The 19,268-nt window shown below is 41.2% G+C and overlaps 1 protein-coding gene across 3 annotated transcripts in view; it reads right to left on the bottom strand.

Annotated features, from left to right (window-relative positions):
- NPC1 (NPC intracellular cholesterol transporter 1) overlaps window positions 1-19,268 on the bottom strand; it is a 56,236-nt gene that overhangs the window by 27,454 nt on the left and 9,514 nt on the right. For all 3 annotated transcript variants that reach the window (XM_012445017.2, XM_012445018.2, XM_021673894.2), the window contains exons 2-7: window positions 17,004-17,126; window positions 15,297-15,403; window positions 12,017-12,192; window positions 4,027-4,194; window positions 2,894-3,143; window positions 375-448 (exon numbers count right to left, since the gene is read on the bottom strand). In XM_012445017.2, coding sequence (XP_012300440.1) covers window positions 375-448; window positions 2,894-3,143; window positions 4,027-4,194; window positions 12,017-12,192; window positions 15,297-15,403; window positions 17,004-17,126 — 898 coding nt within the window. The remainder of the gene's footprint in view (window positions 1-374; window positions 449-2,893; window positions 3,144-4,026; window positions 4,195-12,016; window positions 12,193-15,296; window positions 15,404-17,003; window positions 17,127-19,268) is intronic.

Raw genomic sequence — 19,268 nt, 5'->3', positions numbered from 1 at the left:
CCTGCCCTCAGCTATTTATCTGCTCAGCAAAGCCACCCTTGTTGGCTGCCCTCAATGAGAGGTGGTCCCACCCCACAGAGGAGACGCCGACACATGAGCCTCTGAAGAGTGAGGTTCAACCCTGCACTGCTACTCCTGTTCTTGGCCTGCTGCCTTTGCGCCTCCCCAGCTAAGATTAATTACTTGGTTCTGCTGTGCCACCCTGACTAGATGGTAGGGCCACAAAGGCAAGAACCATGTCTGCCTTGATTGTAGCCGTGTCCTAGGCACTGGCACACCACCTCACCCACTACCTCAACCCCGCTGAGGAAGCGAATGCTCTCATGATAGACTGCATCATCTGAACCCTTTTATTCATGGACAAATATGCCTACCTTTGTCACTCGCATTAACAGAAAAAGCTATATTGCTATCAATGGGAGTGTACTCGGAGACAAAATACCGCTTTCTGAAAAACAGAAGGAAGAAAATAGTATTAGTGGACTTCATCACAATGAGGTTGTTTAGGGGACATTCCTGTAATCCCACGAAATGCTTTCTTCCTCCTCCTGGCCTCCTCCTCCCTAATTACTGCCTTCTTTCCCCTAAGTTCCCTTGCATTGGGTCCCTCTGCTCACCAGTCTCAGGAGAAAATTTAAGAATGTATTAAAAGAACAATTAATAAAGGATAATTTCACCTTGTGGTCCTTGTTTTATTTAAAACTTTAGGCTCTTTAAAAACACGATACTCTCCCCAGTAGCAATGAGCACACCCAGATCTTTGTTTCTATACACCACTCTCCTATAAAAGGAACCAGGGCTCCTTGCAGGGCAGGGACAGGGAAAATATAAGATAAAGCTGGGGATGGGAGGCATATGTCAAAAGAATACAGGAGGCCAGCTATGGTGGCTCATGCCTGTAATCCCAGCACTTGGGAGGCTGAGGCGGGCAGATAACCTGAGGTCGAGTTGGAGGCCAGCCTGACCAACATGGAGAAACCCTGTCTCTACTAAAAATACAAAAGTAGCAGGGCGTGGTGGCACATGCCTGTAATCCCAGCTACTTGGGAGGCTGAGGCATGAGAATTGCTTGAACCTGGGAGGCGGAGGTTGCAGAGACTGTGCCATCACACTCCAGCCTGGGCAACAACAGCGAAACTCTGTCCCCAAAAAAACAAGAGCCAGCCAGGAGGCACTCCTAATGGCCCAAACTGGAAAACTTTGAGTAACAAGATAAATGACAGTGTTGGATACAACCCACAGAATTAAAAGTCCATGATGTAAATAACTGAGCAAATAAATAAGTGAGGGACAATGGATAGCTTTCTGTATAGAAGTCCATCTAGTAAATGCAGAGGAAAACAGAAAAATCACTACTAGGCAAACACCTGAGTTCTGTTGCAGACAAGACCCAACAATGAATGCTAAAATCAGAGGGTGACAGTTTGAGGAAGAATAAAATATTAGCATAGTCTCAAAGCATCTTCCTCCAAGATATTTATCAATTACAAAAGGAAAAGCAGTAACTTCACAATGAAGAAATCCAGCAGACATCACCTTAAGCAAGTGATCAAGGTTAACATCACCAGGAAAGAGATGCACCAACATCAGGGACCCCTGCCATGATGCACTGAGAAAGACAGGACACGACTTCTGTGATGTACTTGTCAGAAACACAGCACTTCAATCTTATCATGAGAAAATACTACATAAAGCCAAATGGAAGAACACGCTACAAAATACCTGACCAGTATCATCAAGAGTGTCAAGGCCAGAAAAGGAAAACTGAGGAACTATCTGTCACAGATTGGAGGGGACTCATAAAACACAAAAATGTAATATGGGAACCCTGAAACAGGAAAGGGCATTAGAGGAAAAGCTGGTGAAATCTGATTAAGATCTATGGTTTAGCTAATAATATACCAATGGCATATTCATGGTTTTGATCATTGTACTGTGAGTTATGTAAGTTTTATCATCAAGGGAAAATGAGTAAAGGATATACATAAATTCTATCATTTTTGCAACTTTTTGGTTAAGTCTAAAATTATTTCCAAAATAAAAAGCAAAAAAAGCACTGTCCTAAATTAAGATGCAAATGTCTAAAAGGACTATAGTAATGCATTTAATTAGATTTTAATCAGATTGGACTCATTTGACTGTGACTTTCATTTTTTTTTTTTTTTTTTGAGACAGAGTTTTGCTCTTATGCCTGGGCTGGAGTGCAATGGCACAATCTCCCACTGCAATGCAACCTTTGCCTCCCAGGTAGCTGGGATTACAGTCATCCACAACTACACCAGGCTAATTTTTGTATTTTAGTAGAGATGGGGTTTCACTATGTTGGCCAAGATGATCTTGAACTCTTGACCTGGTGATCCACCCACCTCGACCTCCCAAAGTGCTGGGAGGCTGAGGCGGGCAGATTACCTGAGGTCAGGAGTTCGCGACCAGCCTGACCAATATGTCTCTACTAAAAATACATAAATTAGCCAGGCATGGTGGTGAGTGCCTGTAATCCCAGCTACTGGGGAGGCTGAGGTAGGAGAATCGCTTGAACTTGGGAGGCAGAGGTTGCAGTGAGCTGAGATGCACCACTGCACTCCAGCCTGGACAACAAGAGCGAAATTCTGTCTCAAAAAAACAACAAAAAAAGAATGAATGGCTCATGCACAGTGTTTTTAAATCACACATCATTTTGAATAAATCAGTAAAATTCACTTCAAAGGTTTAAGTCTTAAACAGGACTTTGACGCTTTAATATAATAGCTATAGGACACAATAAGCCATGTAATGGTATTCACGCAGGTATTTGGTTCCTGCTTTAAGTAACCAAGGTCTGCCAAGTGAAAGCTCAAAGTGCTAGTGGGCAATTTTGCTTTTCTTGCCCTGGATGACAAACAAAACTGCTTACCTGTAGCACCACACTGCAAAAAATGCTCCAAAAAACACAAGTAAAAACGCCATGTAGGTGATCCACATGATGACATACATGGCGTCCAAGCCGAGGATCATCCAGGGAGCGGGAGGGGGTGGGGGCTGAGGCTTGGGGCCACAGACAATAGAGCAGTCCTGGCAGCTACATGGCGCTGTAGCCTCATCCACAGACTCGTCACAGCCTTTGGTGGCATTATTCATGGGCTCCATCCCATGGACTGGAAAATCTACAGGAAGAAATTGTGTTGAGTACAAATCTCAAAAACATCAAAAATTTTGTATTACATTTAAAAACCAAAAGAAAAGCCCACTGAAGTAGATACAACAACTGAAAGAAGAAAAATAATTGGAGGTTTTAGTTTAATCAAATTATGTTTTGCTGCTTTGTTCTGTGGAATTTTAAGTTACCTCAATAAACTTGTGCATAGTGGTTTGTCCCTGATATAGCAATCCTCCAAATATACCACATACTAAGGTAACCCTTCAGTCATGTCCAATCTCCATTCTGAGGAGCTGGGCTGATACTATAGTGAGCTCTAGAAAAGTTGCCCCCCTCCCCGTTTTTAACTGCTTATTCTTTCAATTACAACAGCAATGCCTGAAGGCAATTCATTTCCTCCTCCATTCCCACTTCCAGTACCCCCTAACTTAGCCAGAGCAGGGTAAATGTAGCAGTTACCTCTCTTACTGGGAGAAACTCTAAAAACTAGTTACCTGAATGTGTTTATCTTCCTATTGTAGATTATGATTCCTCAACTGAGATTCATTCATTTATTCATGGAGAGATAGGGCTTTGCCCTCACCAAGGCTGGAGTACAAAGGCATGATCATAACTCACTGCAGCCTTATACTCCTGGACCCAAGCAATCCTCCTGCCTCAGCCTCCCAAGTAGCTGGGACTACAGGTGCATACCACCACACCTGGCTAATGTTTAATTATTTTGCAGAGATGGGGCCTCACTACATTGCCCAGGCTGGTCTGGAACTCCTGGCCTTAAGCAATTCTCTTGCCCCAGCCTCCCCAAGCACTGGTGAGCCACTGCACCCAGCCAGTTCCTTGGCTTTAAAACAGTATCATAAACACACCAAATTTGGAATCTTTATCCCTACCTGAAAACACGGGAGTGATAGTAAAAGGTGCCTGTCCATTGTCCTTATTGAACATGTATTCAATCCAGTTGGTGGCATTACAGGCATCAACATCCTTCCCACACAGAAGTCCCAGGGCCTTGTCATTACTTGACGGGGCCTCCACGTCCCGGCAGGCATTGTACATTGCTAGAAGAGGAATCCCAAAGGAAAAAAGAGACAAGATGCTTGCTGTAATTCACAAGGCAAGATCTTACAAAAGGCCTCCTGAATGGAAACACGAACTCCATATGCACCACACTGGAATGCTGGACAGCAAACACTAAGAGCAGGAACAGAGATTCCCTTTACATTGGCTTATCACCCTGCAAATAATATGGAGACCCAATTACGAGTAACTTAAAAGTAAAAAACAGACAGGAAAGGGAAAGGCACATATTATCACACAGTTCTCACAACAGCGTGGAGAAGTCGTATCCCCACTGTACAGAAGAGCATACTAAGGCCCAGGAAGATGAAGCTAAGAGCCTTAGTATTTCTTCAGTTAACAAAGCTGGTTCCAGAAAATCTCTGCCGCAGGAAGCTACACAGCCAGAGAATTATGGAACTTACTTGGAAAACTGGTTTCAGGGTTATCTTCTTGGGTTTTATTTTATTACACATAAAGACAACATACTACATAAGGATAGCATCAGTGTTTTACACCTAAGAAAATAGCTAGAATGGGTCCTGTACTGTCAATTCTCATTTACCAGTCCTTGCTTGCTAGAAACTTCCCAGGATCTTCTTTCCATAATCTTCAAGAAGATGCTTACACATGCATTTTGTTTTACCCTCATTCTGGAAAGACAGGTTAGCGGGAGTGACAGTCATCTCCCTCAGAACTCTCAACAGATTATTCCATTGCCTTCTGGGCTCTATCACGGCTGGTAAAAAAAATCTCCAATTATCATTGTCTTAAGGAGATTTGTGTCTTGTCTCTATTTGCTTTTAAGATATTTGTCTTTGGGCTGGGGGTGGTCACTCATGACTATAATCTCAGTACTTTGGGAGGCTCTAGTGGGTGGACTGCTTGAGCTTAGGAGGTCCAAACCAGCCTGGGCAACATGGCAAAACCCCATCTCTACAAAAAAAAAAAAAATTAGCTAGGTGTGGTGGCGCACGCCTGCAGTCCCAACTACATAGGAGGCTGAGATAGGAGAATTGCTTGAGCCTGGGAGGCAGAGGTTGAAGTAAGCCAAGATCACACCACTGCACTCCAGCCTGAGCGACTAAGACCCTATCTAAAAAAAAAAAAGACAAACTAGTTTTAAAAAGAAAAATATATTTGTCTTTAGTTTTATAGTTTTTATTTTTTCTTCTTTTTTGAGATGGAGTCTCACTCTGTTGCCCAGGCTGGAGTACAGTGGCTCTATCTTGGCTCACTGCAACCTCCACCTCCCAGGTTCAAGAGATTTTCCCACCTCAGCCTCCTGAGTAGCTGGGATTACAGGTGTGCACCACCACAACCACCTAATTTTTGTATTTTCAATAGTAATGGAGTTTTACCATGTTGGCCAGGCAGGTCTCGAACTCCTGACCTCAGGTGATCTGCCTGTCTCAACCTCCCAAAGTGCTGGGATTATAGGCCTAAGCCCTGTGCCTGGCCTGGAGTTTTACAGTTTTTCTAAGCTATACTGAGGTATAGATGTTTGGCTTTTTAAAAAACAGCTTCATTGAGGTATAATTCACATACTGTACAATTTACCCCCTAAAACTATATAATTTAATAGAGTTTAGCATATTCATAGGTATATGCAACCATCACCAGTCAATTTTAGTAGATTTTCATTACCTCCAATGAAATCTTGTACTCTAGCTATGCTCACCTACCTCCCCATCTCCCTAAGCAACCACTGATCTGTCTCTATTTGACTATTTCAGACATTTCACATAAATCCAATCATATAATATGCAGTATCTCATGACCAACTTCTTTCATTTAGCATAATGTTGTCAAGGTTCATGCATATTGTGGCATGTATCAATACTTCATTCCTTTTTATGGCCAAACATTTCACTATACAGATATATGTTTTGTTTATCCATGTATTAGCTGAATTGTTTCCACATTTTGGCTATTATCAGTAATGCTGCTATAAGCATTTGTATGTAAGTTTTTGTGTCGGCCTATGTTTTCATTCATCTTGCGGGTGGAATTGATGGATCATATGGTAGTTCTACGTTTGTTTCAGGAACTGCCAGATTGTTTTCCAGAGTGGTTATACTTTACATCACCACCAGCAATGCTTTTTCTTTTTGAGATGGGATCTCATTCTGTCACCCAGACTGGAGTGCAGTGGCATGATTTTGGCTCACTGTAACCTCTGCCTCTCAGGCTCAAGTGATCCTCCCACCTCAGCCTCTCAAGTTGCTGGGACTACAGATATGCACCACCATACCCAGCTAATTTTTTTGTAAAGATGGGGTTTCACCATGTTGCCCAGGCTGCTCTCAAACTCCTCAGCTAAGGTTATCTACCTGCCTTGGCCTCCTGAAGTGCTAGGATTACAGGTGTGAGCCACTGTGCCCAGCCAATGTTTTTGTTTTTGGGATTTCTTTATAATAAAGGCTCCTATTTCTTCACAGCCTTGTCAACACTTCTTGTTATCCGACTTTGATTCTAGCCATCCTGGTGGGTGTGAAGTGGTATCTCACTGTGGTTTTGATTTGTATTTCCCTGATGACTCATAATGTTGAACATCTCTCATGTGCTTGTTGGCTATTTGAATATCTTCCTTGGAGAAATGTCTACTCTATTCAGATCTTTTGCCATTTTAAATCAGGTTATTTATCTATCTATCATTGAGTAGTAAGATTTCTTTTTGTTTTTTTTCGGAGACAGAGTTGCCCAGGCTGGAGTGCAGTGGCACGATCTCGGATCACTGCAACTTCCACATCCCAGGTTCAAGCAATTCTCCTTCCTCAGCCTCCAGTGTAGCTGGGATTACAGGCACCCACCATCACAACTGGCTAATTTTTATATTTTGGTAGAGACAAGGTTTCACAATGTTGGCCAGGCTGTTCTTGAACTCCTGACCTCAGGTGATCTGCCCACCTCAGCCTCCCAAAGTGCTGGGATTACAGGCATGAACCACTGTGCCCAGTCAAGAGTTCTTTATGTAGTCTAGATACAAGTCCCTTATCAAATATACAATTTGCAAATATTTTCTTTTCCTTTTGAGATAGGGTCTCACTCTGTCACCCAGGTTGGAGTGCAGTTTGCTCAGTGCAGCCTCCCTGGGCTCAAGCAATCCTCCTGCCTCAGATGCCTATGAAGCTGGGACCACAGGTACATGCCACCATGCCTGGATAATATATATATATTTTTTTGAGATGGAGTTTTGCTCTTGTCTCCCCAGGCTGGAGTGCAATGGAGCGATCCTGGCTTACCGCAACCTCCGTCTCTCGGGTTCAAGCCATTCTCCTGCCTCAGGCTCCCGAATAGCTGGAATTACAGGCATGTGCCACCACTCCTGACTAATTTTTTGTATTTTTAGTAGAGACGGGATTTCTCCATGTTGGTCAGGCTGGTCTTCAACTCCTGACCTCAAGTGATCCATCCGCCTTGGCCTCCCAAAGTGTTAGGATTACAGGCGTGAGCCACCACACCCAGCCCATGCCTGGCTAATGTGTGTGTGTGTGTGTGTGTGGACACAGGGTCTCACTTTGTCATCCAGGCTGGTCTTGAATTCCTGGGCTCAAGCAATCCTCTTGCCTCAGCCTCCCAAACTGCTGTGATAACAGGTGTGAGTCACTGGGCCCTGCCTTCTTGTCTTTTCTTGATGGTGTCCTCTGAAATACAAACTTTTTTATTTTAATGAAGCCCAATTAATCTTTTTTTGTTGTTGCTCATGTTTTTGGTTTCATATTTAAGAATCAAGTGCCAAATATGAGGCCATGCAAATTTAATCCCTATGTTTTATTCTGTTTTATAGTTTAAGCTCTTACATTTAGGTCTTTGATCCATTTTGAGTTAATTTCTTTAATATATGGTGTGAGGTAGGGTCCAATTTCATTTTTTTTTGCATGTGTATATCCAGTTATTGCAGCACCATTTGATAAAGACTATTCTTTTCTCATTGAATGGCCCTGGCACCCTTCTCAAAAATCAGTTGACCACAGATATATTATTTATTCTTAGTTATATGCGATTGATCTATATGTCTATCTTTATTCCAGTACCACACTGTCTTGATTTCCATTGCTTAATTTTGACTGAGAAGTGTGAGTCTTCCTATTTTGTTCTTTTTTTCAGGGTTGTTTTACTATGAGTCCCTCAAATTTCCATGTGAATTTCAGAATCAGCTTGTCAATTTCTATAAAGAAGTCATTTGGGATTATAACAGAGATTGCCCTAAATCTATAAAACAACTTGGAGAATACCGACATCTAAACAATATTAAGTCTTCTGATCCATAAACATGGAATGTCTTTCCATTTATTTAGATCCTCATTAATTTCTCTGAATAAGGTTCTTTAGTTTTAAAGTGTTTTACACTTCTATAATAGTTACTCCTAAGTACTTCCTATACTATAGTAAATGGAATTATTTTCCTATTTTCACTTTGAGATTGTCCATTGAAAGTGTATAGAAATACAACTGATTTTTGTATAATAAATTTTCTCTAAGTCTGAGGATTCACCCCTTATCCATTATGGAAAATACTTATTATCCCTTTGATTACTATTGTCTCTCCTCAATTCTCTGGAGCTTCTCATGTTACCCTATATGTCATTTCTTTAATGATTTATAGATCTTTATATCTCTATGCTGTTTTCTGGGTAATTCCCTAATATCTTCCAGCTTACCATTTGGTTTTCAGGTTTTATTAGATATTTCAAGCATACAAAAAATATGGAGAATAATACAATTCTCATTTCCTCATTACCCAGTTAATTATCAGTCTTACCATTTTACATTTGCCTCAACATTAAAAAATAATAGATTCGGCCAGGCGCAGTGACTCACACCTGTAATCCCAGCACTTTGGGAGGCTGAGGTGGGAGGATCACTTGAGGCCAGGAGTTTGAGACCAGCCTGGGCAACAAAGCAAGAGGCTATTTCTACAAAAAAATTTTTTTTTTAAATTAGCCAGGTGTGGTGGCATATGCCTGTGGTTCCAACTACTCAGGAGGCTGAGGCAGAAGGAATGCCTGAACCTAGGAGGTTGAGGCTGCAGTGAGCTATGAATGCATCACTATACTCCAGCCTGGGTGACAAAACAAAACCTTGACTCTACTTTATAATAATGCACTATTCAGAACAATTGGCTATGGCATAATAAAAATAAATAAATCAATAAAAACAATAATGCACTATAGGACAGGTATGGTGGCTCACCCCTAGAATCCCAACACTTAGGAAGGCTAAGGCCAGGAGTTCAAGCTCAGCCTCGCCCACACAGTGACACCCATCTCTTCCAAAAAATAAAGACTTAAACACACACACACTCTATAGATTCAGTTGAAGCTCCCCAGTGAGCTCTCCCTGCCAGCAGTCAGTCCCTTCCCTAAGGTAAACACAATCCTGAATTTGATGTTAATCTCCTTCCCATGCATTTTTCGGTACTTGTATGTTTTGTAAGTATGTAGCACTTTTGTTTTAAAATGTCATACATTATAGTATCATACAGAGTATTTTCACCACCTAAAAATCTTCTGTGCTCTGCTCATGCCTTCCTCCCTCCTAACCCATAGCAACCACTAGCTTTTTATTGTCTCCACAGTTTTGCCTTTTCTATATTGTCATCTAGTGGAATCATATAGTAAGTAGCCTTTTCAGATTGGCTTTCCTTAGTAATAGGATTTAAGGTTCGTCCATGTATTTTCACGGCCTGATAGCACTTTTTCGCACTGAATAATATTCATCGTGTGGATGTAGCAGTTTACCCATTCACCTGAGGGAAATCTTGGTGGCTTCCAAATGTTGGCATTTATGAACAAAGCTGCTATAAATATCCATGTGCAGATTTTGGGATAGACACATTTTTAACTCATTTGGGCGAATACCAAGAAGTATGATTAGTTTTGTAAGAAACTGCTAAACTATCTTCCAAGGTGGCTGTACCATTTTGTACTCCCACCATCAATGAATGAGAGTTCATTGCCAGCATTTGGTGTTGCAGGTGTTTTGAATTTTGGCCACCGTTAAGATGTGTAGTGGTACTCGTTGTTTTAATTTGTAATTCTCTAATGACATAATGTTGAGTGTCACTTTTCATGTACTTTTTTTTTTTTTTGGAGACGGAGTTTTGCTCTTGTTACCCAGGCTGGAGTGCAATGGCGCGATCTCGGCTCACCGCAACCTCCGCCTCCTGGGTTCAGGCAATTCTCCTGCCTCAGCCTCCTGAGTAGCTGGGATTACAGGCATGCGCCACCATGCCCAGCTAATTTTTTGTATTTTTAGTAGAGACGGGGTTTCACCATGTTGACCAGGATGGTCTCGATCTCTTGACCTCGTGATCCACCCGCCTCGGCCTCCCAAAGTGCTGGGATTACAGGCGTGAGCCACCGCGCCCGGCACTTTTCATGTACTTATTTATCACCTGTATGCCTTCTTTGGTGAGGTTTCTGTACAGGTTGTTTTGTCCATTTTTCAAACGGGCTGTTTGCTCTCTCGTTGTTGAGTTTTAAGAGTTATTCGTATATTTTGAGTAACAGTGCTTACTAAGAGATGTCTTTTGCAAACACTTTCTCCCAATCTGTGTCATGTCTTCTCATTCTTTTGAGGTCTTCAGTTTTTCATAATCCAATAATGTTACAGTGGATGTTATTACATGGGTCTTATATGGGTCTCCTGGTTTATATGCATTTACAGTTTCTCTAAGGCAGGCATCTATAAGTGAAATTTCTAAGAGGAAGGTTATCTTCAACTTTACTACATATTGCAAAACTGTTTTTCAAATGGTTTTCAAACAATTGCACCAAATTATGGTTCCAAGTGGTGGAGTGTATTAGTATTCCTATTGCTTCACATTTTCACCAATAGTTGGAATTGACCAACTTTTTAATTTGTGCCAAGCTGATGAGGTATAACATGGTAGTTTACTGTTTTAATCTGCATTTTGCTGACTGCTCTAGATAGTTGTTTATATTCATAAATATTTCCCTTATGGTTTCTGCTTTTCCTCTCCTGTCTAGAAATCTTTCTTTTATATTAAAGTCATAAAGATATTCTACATTTACTTTTAAAAATTTCCAATTGGGATTTTTAATCTATACAATTTATTTTTTATATGTAAAAATTAAAATTAGATAATCTATTTTTTCATCCCATTTATCAACTAGCCCACCTTTTCTCTCAATGATTTATGACACATGTGTTACACATCCACTTTCCATATATGCAGGCATCTGTTTCTGGACAAAATGATCTCTCTCCATTCAGTCAGGTTGCTTTCTATGTCACATCTTGGATTCCTAAGTGCCTCATGTTTTGTTGCTTTGTGAATGAGACCTTTTTTCTATTGAACTTCTTGTTAACTTTTTAACTTTGTCATTATAATTAAATGTTGTATGTTGGTCAATGCTAGGGGGTCATTTCCGCTATTTGTTAGACCTGCTGACTTTCCTTTATGGTGATCTGATTCTTCAGTCATGATCTCTTCTCTGGCAACTATTAATAGTTTCATTTCCTCAGTCTTGCAGTAATTTATGACATTACGTAACTCATGTCTGCTAGAATCAAAGATCCAATGGTTACTGAAGTGTATGGATGCAAACTTGCACATACTAAAATTTTCCATGTGGAAAGTTAAAGTTAGGAGGAGTTAAAGCAAATGCTTTACGGAGATTGTTATATTGGTTGTAGTTCAAGTCCTAGGATACAAGCAAAGCAATAACTCTTATTTCCTGGCCAATGGAACTGAAAATTGTGATCTTCCAGAGTTGACAGGACAACTAAAAGGAACAATTTGCTCTGCTGTCCTGATGCCAGCTTTGAAAGAGGAATAACTGAAAGTTTACTTACCGTTGGCAAAACTCTGTCCAACATAATACTGTAATTCTTTCACATTTGTTTTTGTCTGGTTTGTAACAGGATCAACATAATCTTCAGTTGCCGTAACATTCAAAAACTGACTCTGTCGAGGGCTACATGTCAACTCACAAAACAGGTTCAGTAGGTTATAAAAACAGGATGGACATCTAAAGGGAAAGTAAATTAGATTCTGCATGATTTCACACATAATAGGGCCAGCGAAACAATTTTAGATAGACAAAGAATATTTTAAACTTATTGTAAGGTGACAAATTACCAAGAGAACATGTTAAAAATCAGCAATTCTAAACTTAAAACCTCATGTTAAAATAAAGGCACACCTTTAAAAAATGCCCTAATTACTTACTGTATTTATTATATCCAATTATAATTTCAAAAAGAGAAAGATGTTTCTCTGAATTCTGCACTATATAATTTAGAGACATACATTCTCTGACCTAGAGTAAAGGGACTTTGGAGTATCATGGAGATAATTATTATTATTACTATTTTTGAGACAGGGTCTCACTTTGTCGCCCAGGCTGAGTGCAGTGGCATGATCACAGCTCACCGCAATCTCGATCTCCCAGGCTCAAGTAATCCTCCCACCTCAGCCTCCCAAGTAGCTAGGACTACTGGCACACACCACCACAACTGGCTAATTAAAAAAATTTTGTTTATAGAGACAGGATGGTCTCGAACTCCTAAACTCAAGCAACCCTCCTGCCTTGGCCTCCAAAGTGCTGGACATGAGCCACTGTACCAGTTGACAGTTTTGATTAAGAAGAAAATAAAATAATGAGCATCATCATGAGAATCTTCATCTTATAACCGATTGAAAGGTTTTCTTCCAAGCCCCAGAAAATCCCTAGATCCTCCTGAAACACAAGAAGAAATCCTCATGTTTTGTAAAGACAGAGAACAGCAAAGGTCTTCTCTGGCTGCATGCACTTCAGGAGCATACAAATTTCACAAGAACCATAAGCTGCCTGCTATCCTTCAGGTTCAAAGTTTAAGCTCCTAATGTTGACTTGTTACATAGCAAAAGAACTCTCTTCTCCCTTTGGTCCACTGTTACTTGCAAAAGCTATTGTTTCATTAGACTTGCATTCTTGCAAATCAAGATTTCTTTATACTCTGATCCAGTCCCAGTGACCAAGTAAAACAAAGAATGAAAAAAGTGTGTCCCAGCCTTCAATATCCTCTGTTCTAGTGAAGGAGATAGAGAAGCACAGACTCTCTTTCTTTCAGGAGCCCCACTGCTTTACTGCAACAAAGCCAGAAACTACAATTACATTATTCTAATAGGAATCACTCTTGGGATACACAGTTTTCAAACTTTTTCCATGTTACTACATTTAATGCCCACAGTCACTATTTTGACAGCTGCATATTTTTCCAAATATCCAGTTGTTTCTCCTATTTGCTTTTATAAATCAAGCTTTGGTGTCTCTGATAACATGGAGAAAGGTTGGCTACCTTTTTATGTTTATGTCCACAATGTCTCACCTAGAGTGGATACTAAATAAATGTGTTTTGACTAAGTGTACAAGGCTCCAATTTGGCTCCATCAATGTTCACAAGCCTTTCATAGGATGTGCTGGCCCAATTAGAGTCTCAACTTTTGTTGTCCTGAAAAAACAATTTAGTGGTGGTTTTCTATTCTCTATTGTCAACTTCTGTTAAGAAGCAGAATTTCTTCACCAGCCAACTTGTGCCCTATCACCACCTGCAGTGATACTTACACAGAGCAGCATTTTCCCTTTTTAATATTTGCTTCCCAAACATCTTTACCAGAGGGCTTTAGTCTGAAAAATTTAGAAAGATATCACAATCTGCTGTCTTAAAGACCATCACCAGCTTGTTCTTTTGCATATTTGAGAATTGCTGGGTAGGCCTAGAGAAGGACATCTACTACCAAGCCCTTTTTCACTGCTCAGGGGCACAGCCAACAGATCAGACAAAAAACTAAGTCTGATAAAACCAGCCAGCTACACCAGAACAAGCTTGTTAACAGTTCCCCAAGGCCAGCTCTACTGAGGACCTGACTCTAGCACATCCCTTCACCAGAGGGAGAGACAAGAATGATGTGCAAAGCAGGGGATTGCGGGAGAGGAAGGACTGCATGATAAGAGTCTCAGGCCAGGCACCTGAGCAGGACCACTAGGAACCTCTCTTCCAAACAGTGTATAGCTCAAGTCTGAAAGGAGCCTGGCCACAGTGCAGACACCCTGCAGGGTAAGGACATCTCAGAGGAAACCAAGCATCAATTCTGAATGCAACTGGGAAGTGAACTAAGTCTGATAATTACTGTTTTTCTCTTTATTTCTGACAAATTTTAAGAGTATGTTCTTAAAATAAAACAAAACAAAAACTGACTTTAAAAAAATTGGCTGGGCACTGTGGTTCATACCTATAATCCCAGCACTCTGGGAGGCTAAGGTGGGAGGATCATTTGAGGCCAGGAGTTCGAGACCGGCCTGGTCAACACAGTGAGACCCCCATTTCTAGAAAAAGAATACAAATTAGGCTGGGTGCAGTGGCTCATGCCTGTAATTCCAGCACTTTGGGAGGCCGAGGTGGGCAGATCACTTGAGGTCAGGGATTCTAGACCAGCCTGGCCAACATGGTGAAACCCTGCCTCTACTAAAAATATAAAACTTAGCTGGGCATGGTGGACTGTGCTTGTAATCCCAGCTACTCGGGAGGCTGAGGCAGGAGAATCGCTTGAACCCAAGAGGAAGTTGCAGTGAGCTGAGATCACACCACTGCACTCTAGCCTGGGTGACTGAGCAAGACTCTGTCTCAAAAAAAAAAATTGACAAAGAAAAATAAATAAAATTAGCTGGACATGGCAGTGCATGCTTATAGTCCTAACTGCTCAGAAGGCTAAGGTAGAACAATCACTGGAGCCTAGGAGGCTTAAGCTGCAGTGAGCTATGATCATACCACACACCACTGCAACTCCAGCCCGGGCAGTAGAGTGTGACTCTGTCTCTATTATATACACTCGCACACGCACACACGCACACATTATACATAGGTGCATATGTATTTTTAATACATAAATACATATTTAAATATATATTCACCCATTTTAAATGCATACAAATATGTATAAATATATAAATACATTAATATGAAATATCTACATTAATATATACACATATAATATATAAATAAAAATATGTAAACAAAGAATAAATGGAAAGCTGACATTACCGGTTCACAAGTACCTACAGCCCAGTTCTGTTTCCCCAGCGGAACCTACCTGGACAGAAACTGTAGAGGCAGCTGCAGGTTGTCTTTCAGTGTCTGAAGCTGCTGAACATCACAACAGAGACTGACATTGTCAAAGAAGAATCCTGGACAGAGTTCCTTTCAGGTAAAAGAGCACAGATACAGGAGTAGGCAGTAGTTAAAATAAGGTCAACATTCCTCAGTGAACTAAGACATATTCATTCATGTAATCCTTTTGAAATACACAGGGGTAAAACACATATTGTGTTTAAAATGTTCTTATAGAATTATTTTTAAAAGTGACACATTTACTACTCATTCATGAGTAGAGGTAGTAGAGATGTTTCTAATTTTCTTTTTATATGGAAGCTTTCTCTCCTTTCCTGACAACCATTTTATGTCTTCTTAGGGTTTTTTGTTTAAGTTCAGCCAGAGTACTACTTACCATTTCTATTAGTCATTCTAGGGAAAGTTGAAACCTTTAATAATTACGATGAAAGAAGCGAGGGGTCGGGTGCAGTGGCTCACGCCTGTAATCCCAGCACTTTGAAAGGCTGAGGCGGGCAGATCACGAGGTCAGGAGATGGAGATCATCCTGGCCAACATGATGAAACCTCGTCTTTACTAAAATCCAAAAAGTTAGTTGGGTGTTGTGGCCAGTGCCTGTAATCCCAGCTACTCAGGAGGCTGAGGCAGGAGAATCACTTGAACCCAGGATGGGGAGGTTGCAGTGAGCCAAGATCACGCCACTGCACTCCAGCCTGGCAACAGAGTGAGACTCCGTCTCAGAAAAAAAAAAAAAGAAAGAAAGAAAGAAAAAAAAAAAAAGAAAAGAAACAAGTGAGGACAGGTACTATGGCTCATGCCTGTAATGCCAGCACTTAGGAAGGCTGAGGAGGGAGGAATGCCTGAGCCTAGGAGTTCAAGATCAGCCTAGGCAACATGGGGGTAAAACCCCATCTCCACAAAACTTTTTAAAAAAATTAGCCGGGGTCATGGCACATGCCTGTAGTCCCAGCTACTCGGGACACTGAGGTGAGAGATTGCTTGAGCTCAGGAGGTCGAGGCTACAGTAAGCTGTGATTATGCCACTGCACTCTAGCCTCCAGCCAGGGCAAGAGTAAGGCTGTCTCAAAAACAGAAAAGAAACAAGTAAGCCTAGGAGCTCTGTTATCACGTCAACTTGATTTTTGATTACTTTAAGACTCTAAAACCAGCCTTTTACCACATTTTTTCCAGTTCTAACATCCCTGTGCATCACAGGATGGTAAAAAAGAACAGAAGTCAGAATCTTGGTAGCAGCCAAAATTCACAGGCTGTCAGCGGAACACAGAGGAAACACTAAAATGAACAGGGGACAAGGATGTTAAAGCCGCTTAGCAACACAGTCCATTCCAGTCCTGAGATCTAGGAATCAAAAACAGCTAACTTCTAATGTATTTTGCAGACACTACAAGGGCAATATATGAAGTACCAAGGTCAGTCTCTATATAATAACCTGCTATTGGGAAACTTTACGAGAGGTATAAAGTCAGACCCTGAAAAATTAAGCCTTTGGAGTTACAGTGTTACCTTCACTGCCACTGTGTGCTACAGATTAGAGTTTTAGAGTTTGGGATAAGACTTAAGCCTATTAGTCTCACCTCTACCTCCACCCTGCAATAACATTTACAGTATAATTACGGAGGATCTTGTGATCAGCATTTTGTGCTTCCAATGCCTAAGATAATGAACTTACCTGCACTAAGTCATATCCATCCTTTGGCAGTGGTTTTGGTGGGCCAGAATATTCGCAATTGTACCGCTTGTCCCCATATGCCATTCCACACTCTCCATACCAAACACAGGACTGTGAAAACACCTACAGAAAGTCAACACAAACTTCAGTGTCACCAGGGTGTGGATGGTACATTTCAACAACAAAGTGTGCCCACTCAAGTACAATTATAGAACCTTCCAATGTTACCTGCAAAATGAAGTAACGGCAACAGGCACTTCGCATTTTGAAAAATATTCATTAAAATAGACCAAATGCCTATTTGTCAAGTCAATGAAGTAAGTAATAGAAGTTGCTTATTTACATAATTTCTATTTTCTGCTTATTTGTTGATAAGAAGAAGCTATAGTCCCATGCACAAAACACTCAGAATCACAGTATAAAGAAAAGTGAGACAGTGAATTGGCAATTACTAAGGCACTATTTTTGCACATCTGTACCAGGAACTATATAAGCTCTAAGTAATAAATATTTCCATATGTATTTAGGTTAATTAATATCAATACATCATGAGTAACATGAAGAACAAAACCACAAACATCAACACCCCAATGTATAGAGCAAGAATGAACCTCCTGTCCTTGAGATTGAAGCAGAAAGCAAAGAATGTGCTAACTTTAAGGAAAACAACCGAAGCAATCTCAAAAGAAAATTTTTAAACTTCTTATGTAAAGATTTCTCAAAAGCCACTCATATTTCCCATGTGAGAGTCACAAGGCTGTCAGAAAATTCAGTGGAAGGGAGGGGTCAGGGTGAATCATCAAGTCAGTGCCTTGCTCTGAAGGCTGCTACCCAAAACACACTCGATCCTTTGCCTCAGAATGAACTCAGAAAGCCACAGAGGGCCCAGCTCGACAGGGCCCCGGGCTTGCAGTCATCTGTTCTACAGGGAAACAGAAGATATCAAGAAGCAGCCATGGCTCCCAAGAACCCTGGCAGAAAAGCCATTAAGAAGGCTGAGTGTGGCGGCTCACATCTATAATCCCAGCACTTTGGGAGGCCGAGGCAGGCGGATCACGAGGTCAGAAGTTCGAGACCAGCCTGGCCAATATGGGAAACTTCGTCCCTACTAAAAATACAACAATTAGCTAGGTGTGGTGGGGGCACCTGTAATCCCAGCTACTTAGGAGGCTGAGGCAGGAGAATTGCTTGAACACGGGAGGCAGAGGTTGCAGTGAGCTAAGATGGTGCCACTGCACTCCAGCCTGGGTGACAGAGCAAGACTCCATCTCGGGGCGGCGGGGGGAGGAAAAGCCATTAAAAAAATCTGAACAGAAGTCACAACATGAAATTCTCTCCCGTGACAGTGGCACATGACCTGCACACAGGCAAGAAGCTAAGTCAGTCTGTGTTGGTCCCTCAGTATCAAAATACAAATCCCACAACAGTCCCTGAAGCCCTAAAACATGAGAAACATCAGCAGGAGATTGGGACTTGTACATGTGGGGAAATTCAAGGCATCAATATCATTTTTTCTCTGAATTCACTTTTCAGATGTTCTAAAATAAAAATTAAGACTTAACTCCTCTTGACTCTTTTAAAGTCATGTTTAGGCCACAAAGGAGGGAAATTATATAAATGAGGAAGTGACAAGCCTTCAACAAAGTCACATACCAAACCTGTGGCAAGACTCCACCACTATTTTTATATAAAGAGAATCCAATTATTATTCTCATAAACCTGTTGATTCTAAGGAAGGAAGAAACGTATTGCAACTCTGGGTTTCCAACTAATGGAAAAAAGTCCTAATGAGTAAAAGTCATTACCCATCTAACTGAAGTTTGAAAAGGCAAAAGCTAACTACAGAGGTAGAGGAAACTGCTGATGTTTACACGAAATTTTAAATACAAAGAACCCCTCCCCAGATCTTGCAGAACTCTCCAGGGACCTGCCAAGCAGGTCTCTGCCTCAGGGCACTCTGGGTGGTTACCCACAGGCACAGGGGTGACGGAGACAGACGTGTGGTCAACACATTGCAGTTCCGGCCTGCCAAACAGGATGGGTGTCTGGAGTCTAAAATCCCCTTACTCAGCACTTGGTACTATAAATGCAAATAAAGATGGTCCACTGCTGTTTAGGTTCCTTTTCACAAAGACTATTCTTTATCTATTTCAAAGCAAGTGTTATTTCCACCCACTTGGTGGAAGAAGGGTGGGTGAGAAGGCGGCATGGAGTAGGATCAGGAGTCCTGGGTTCTGATCCCAAGAGCTCATGAGGCTCTCAATA

This window comes from Aotus nancymaae, unplaced genomic scaffold (genome assembly GCF_030222135.1).
Source record: "Aotus nancymaae isolate 86718 unplaced genomic scaffold, 86718_ANA_hifiasm-v0.15.2.pri h1tg000020l, whole genome shotgun sequence".
NCBI lineage: Eukaryota > Metazoa > Chordata > Mammalia > Primates > Aotidae > Aotus > Aotus nancymaae.
This window is presented reverse-complemented; position numbering and strand designations above follow the sequence as displayed.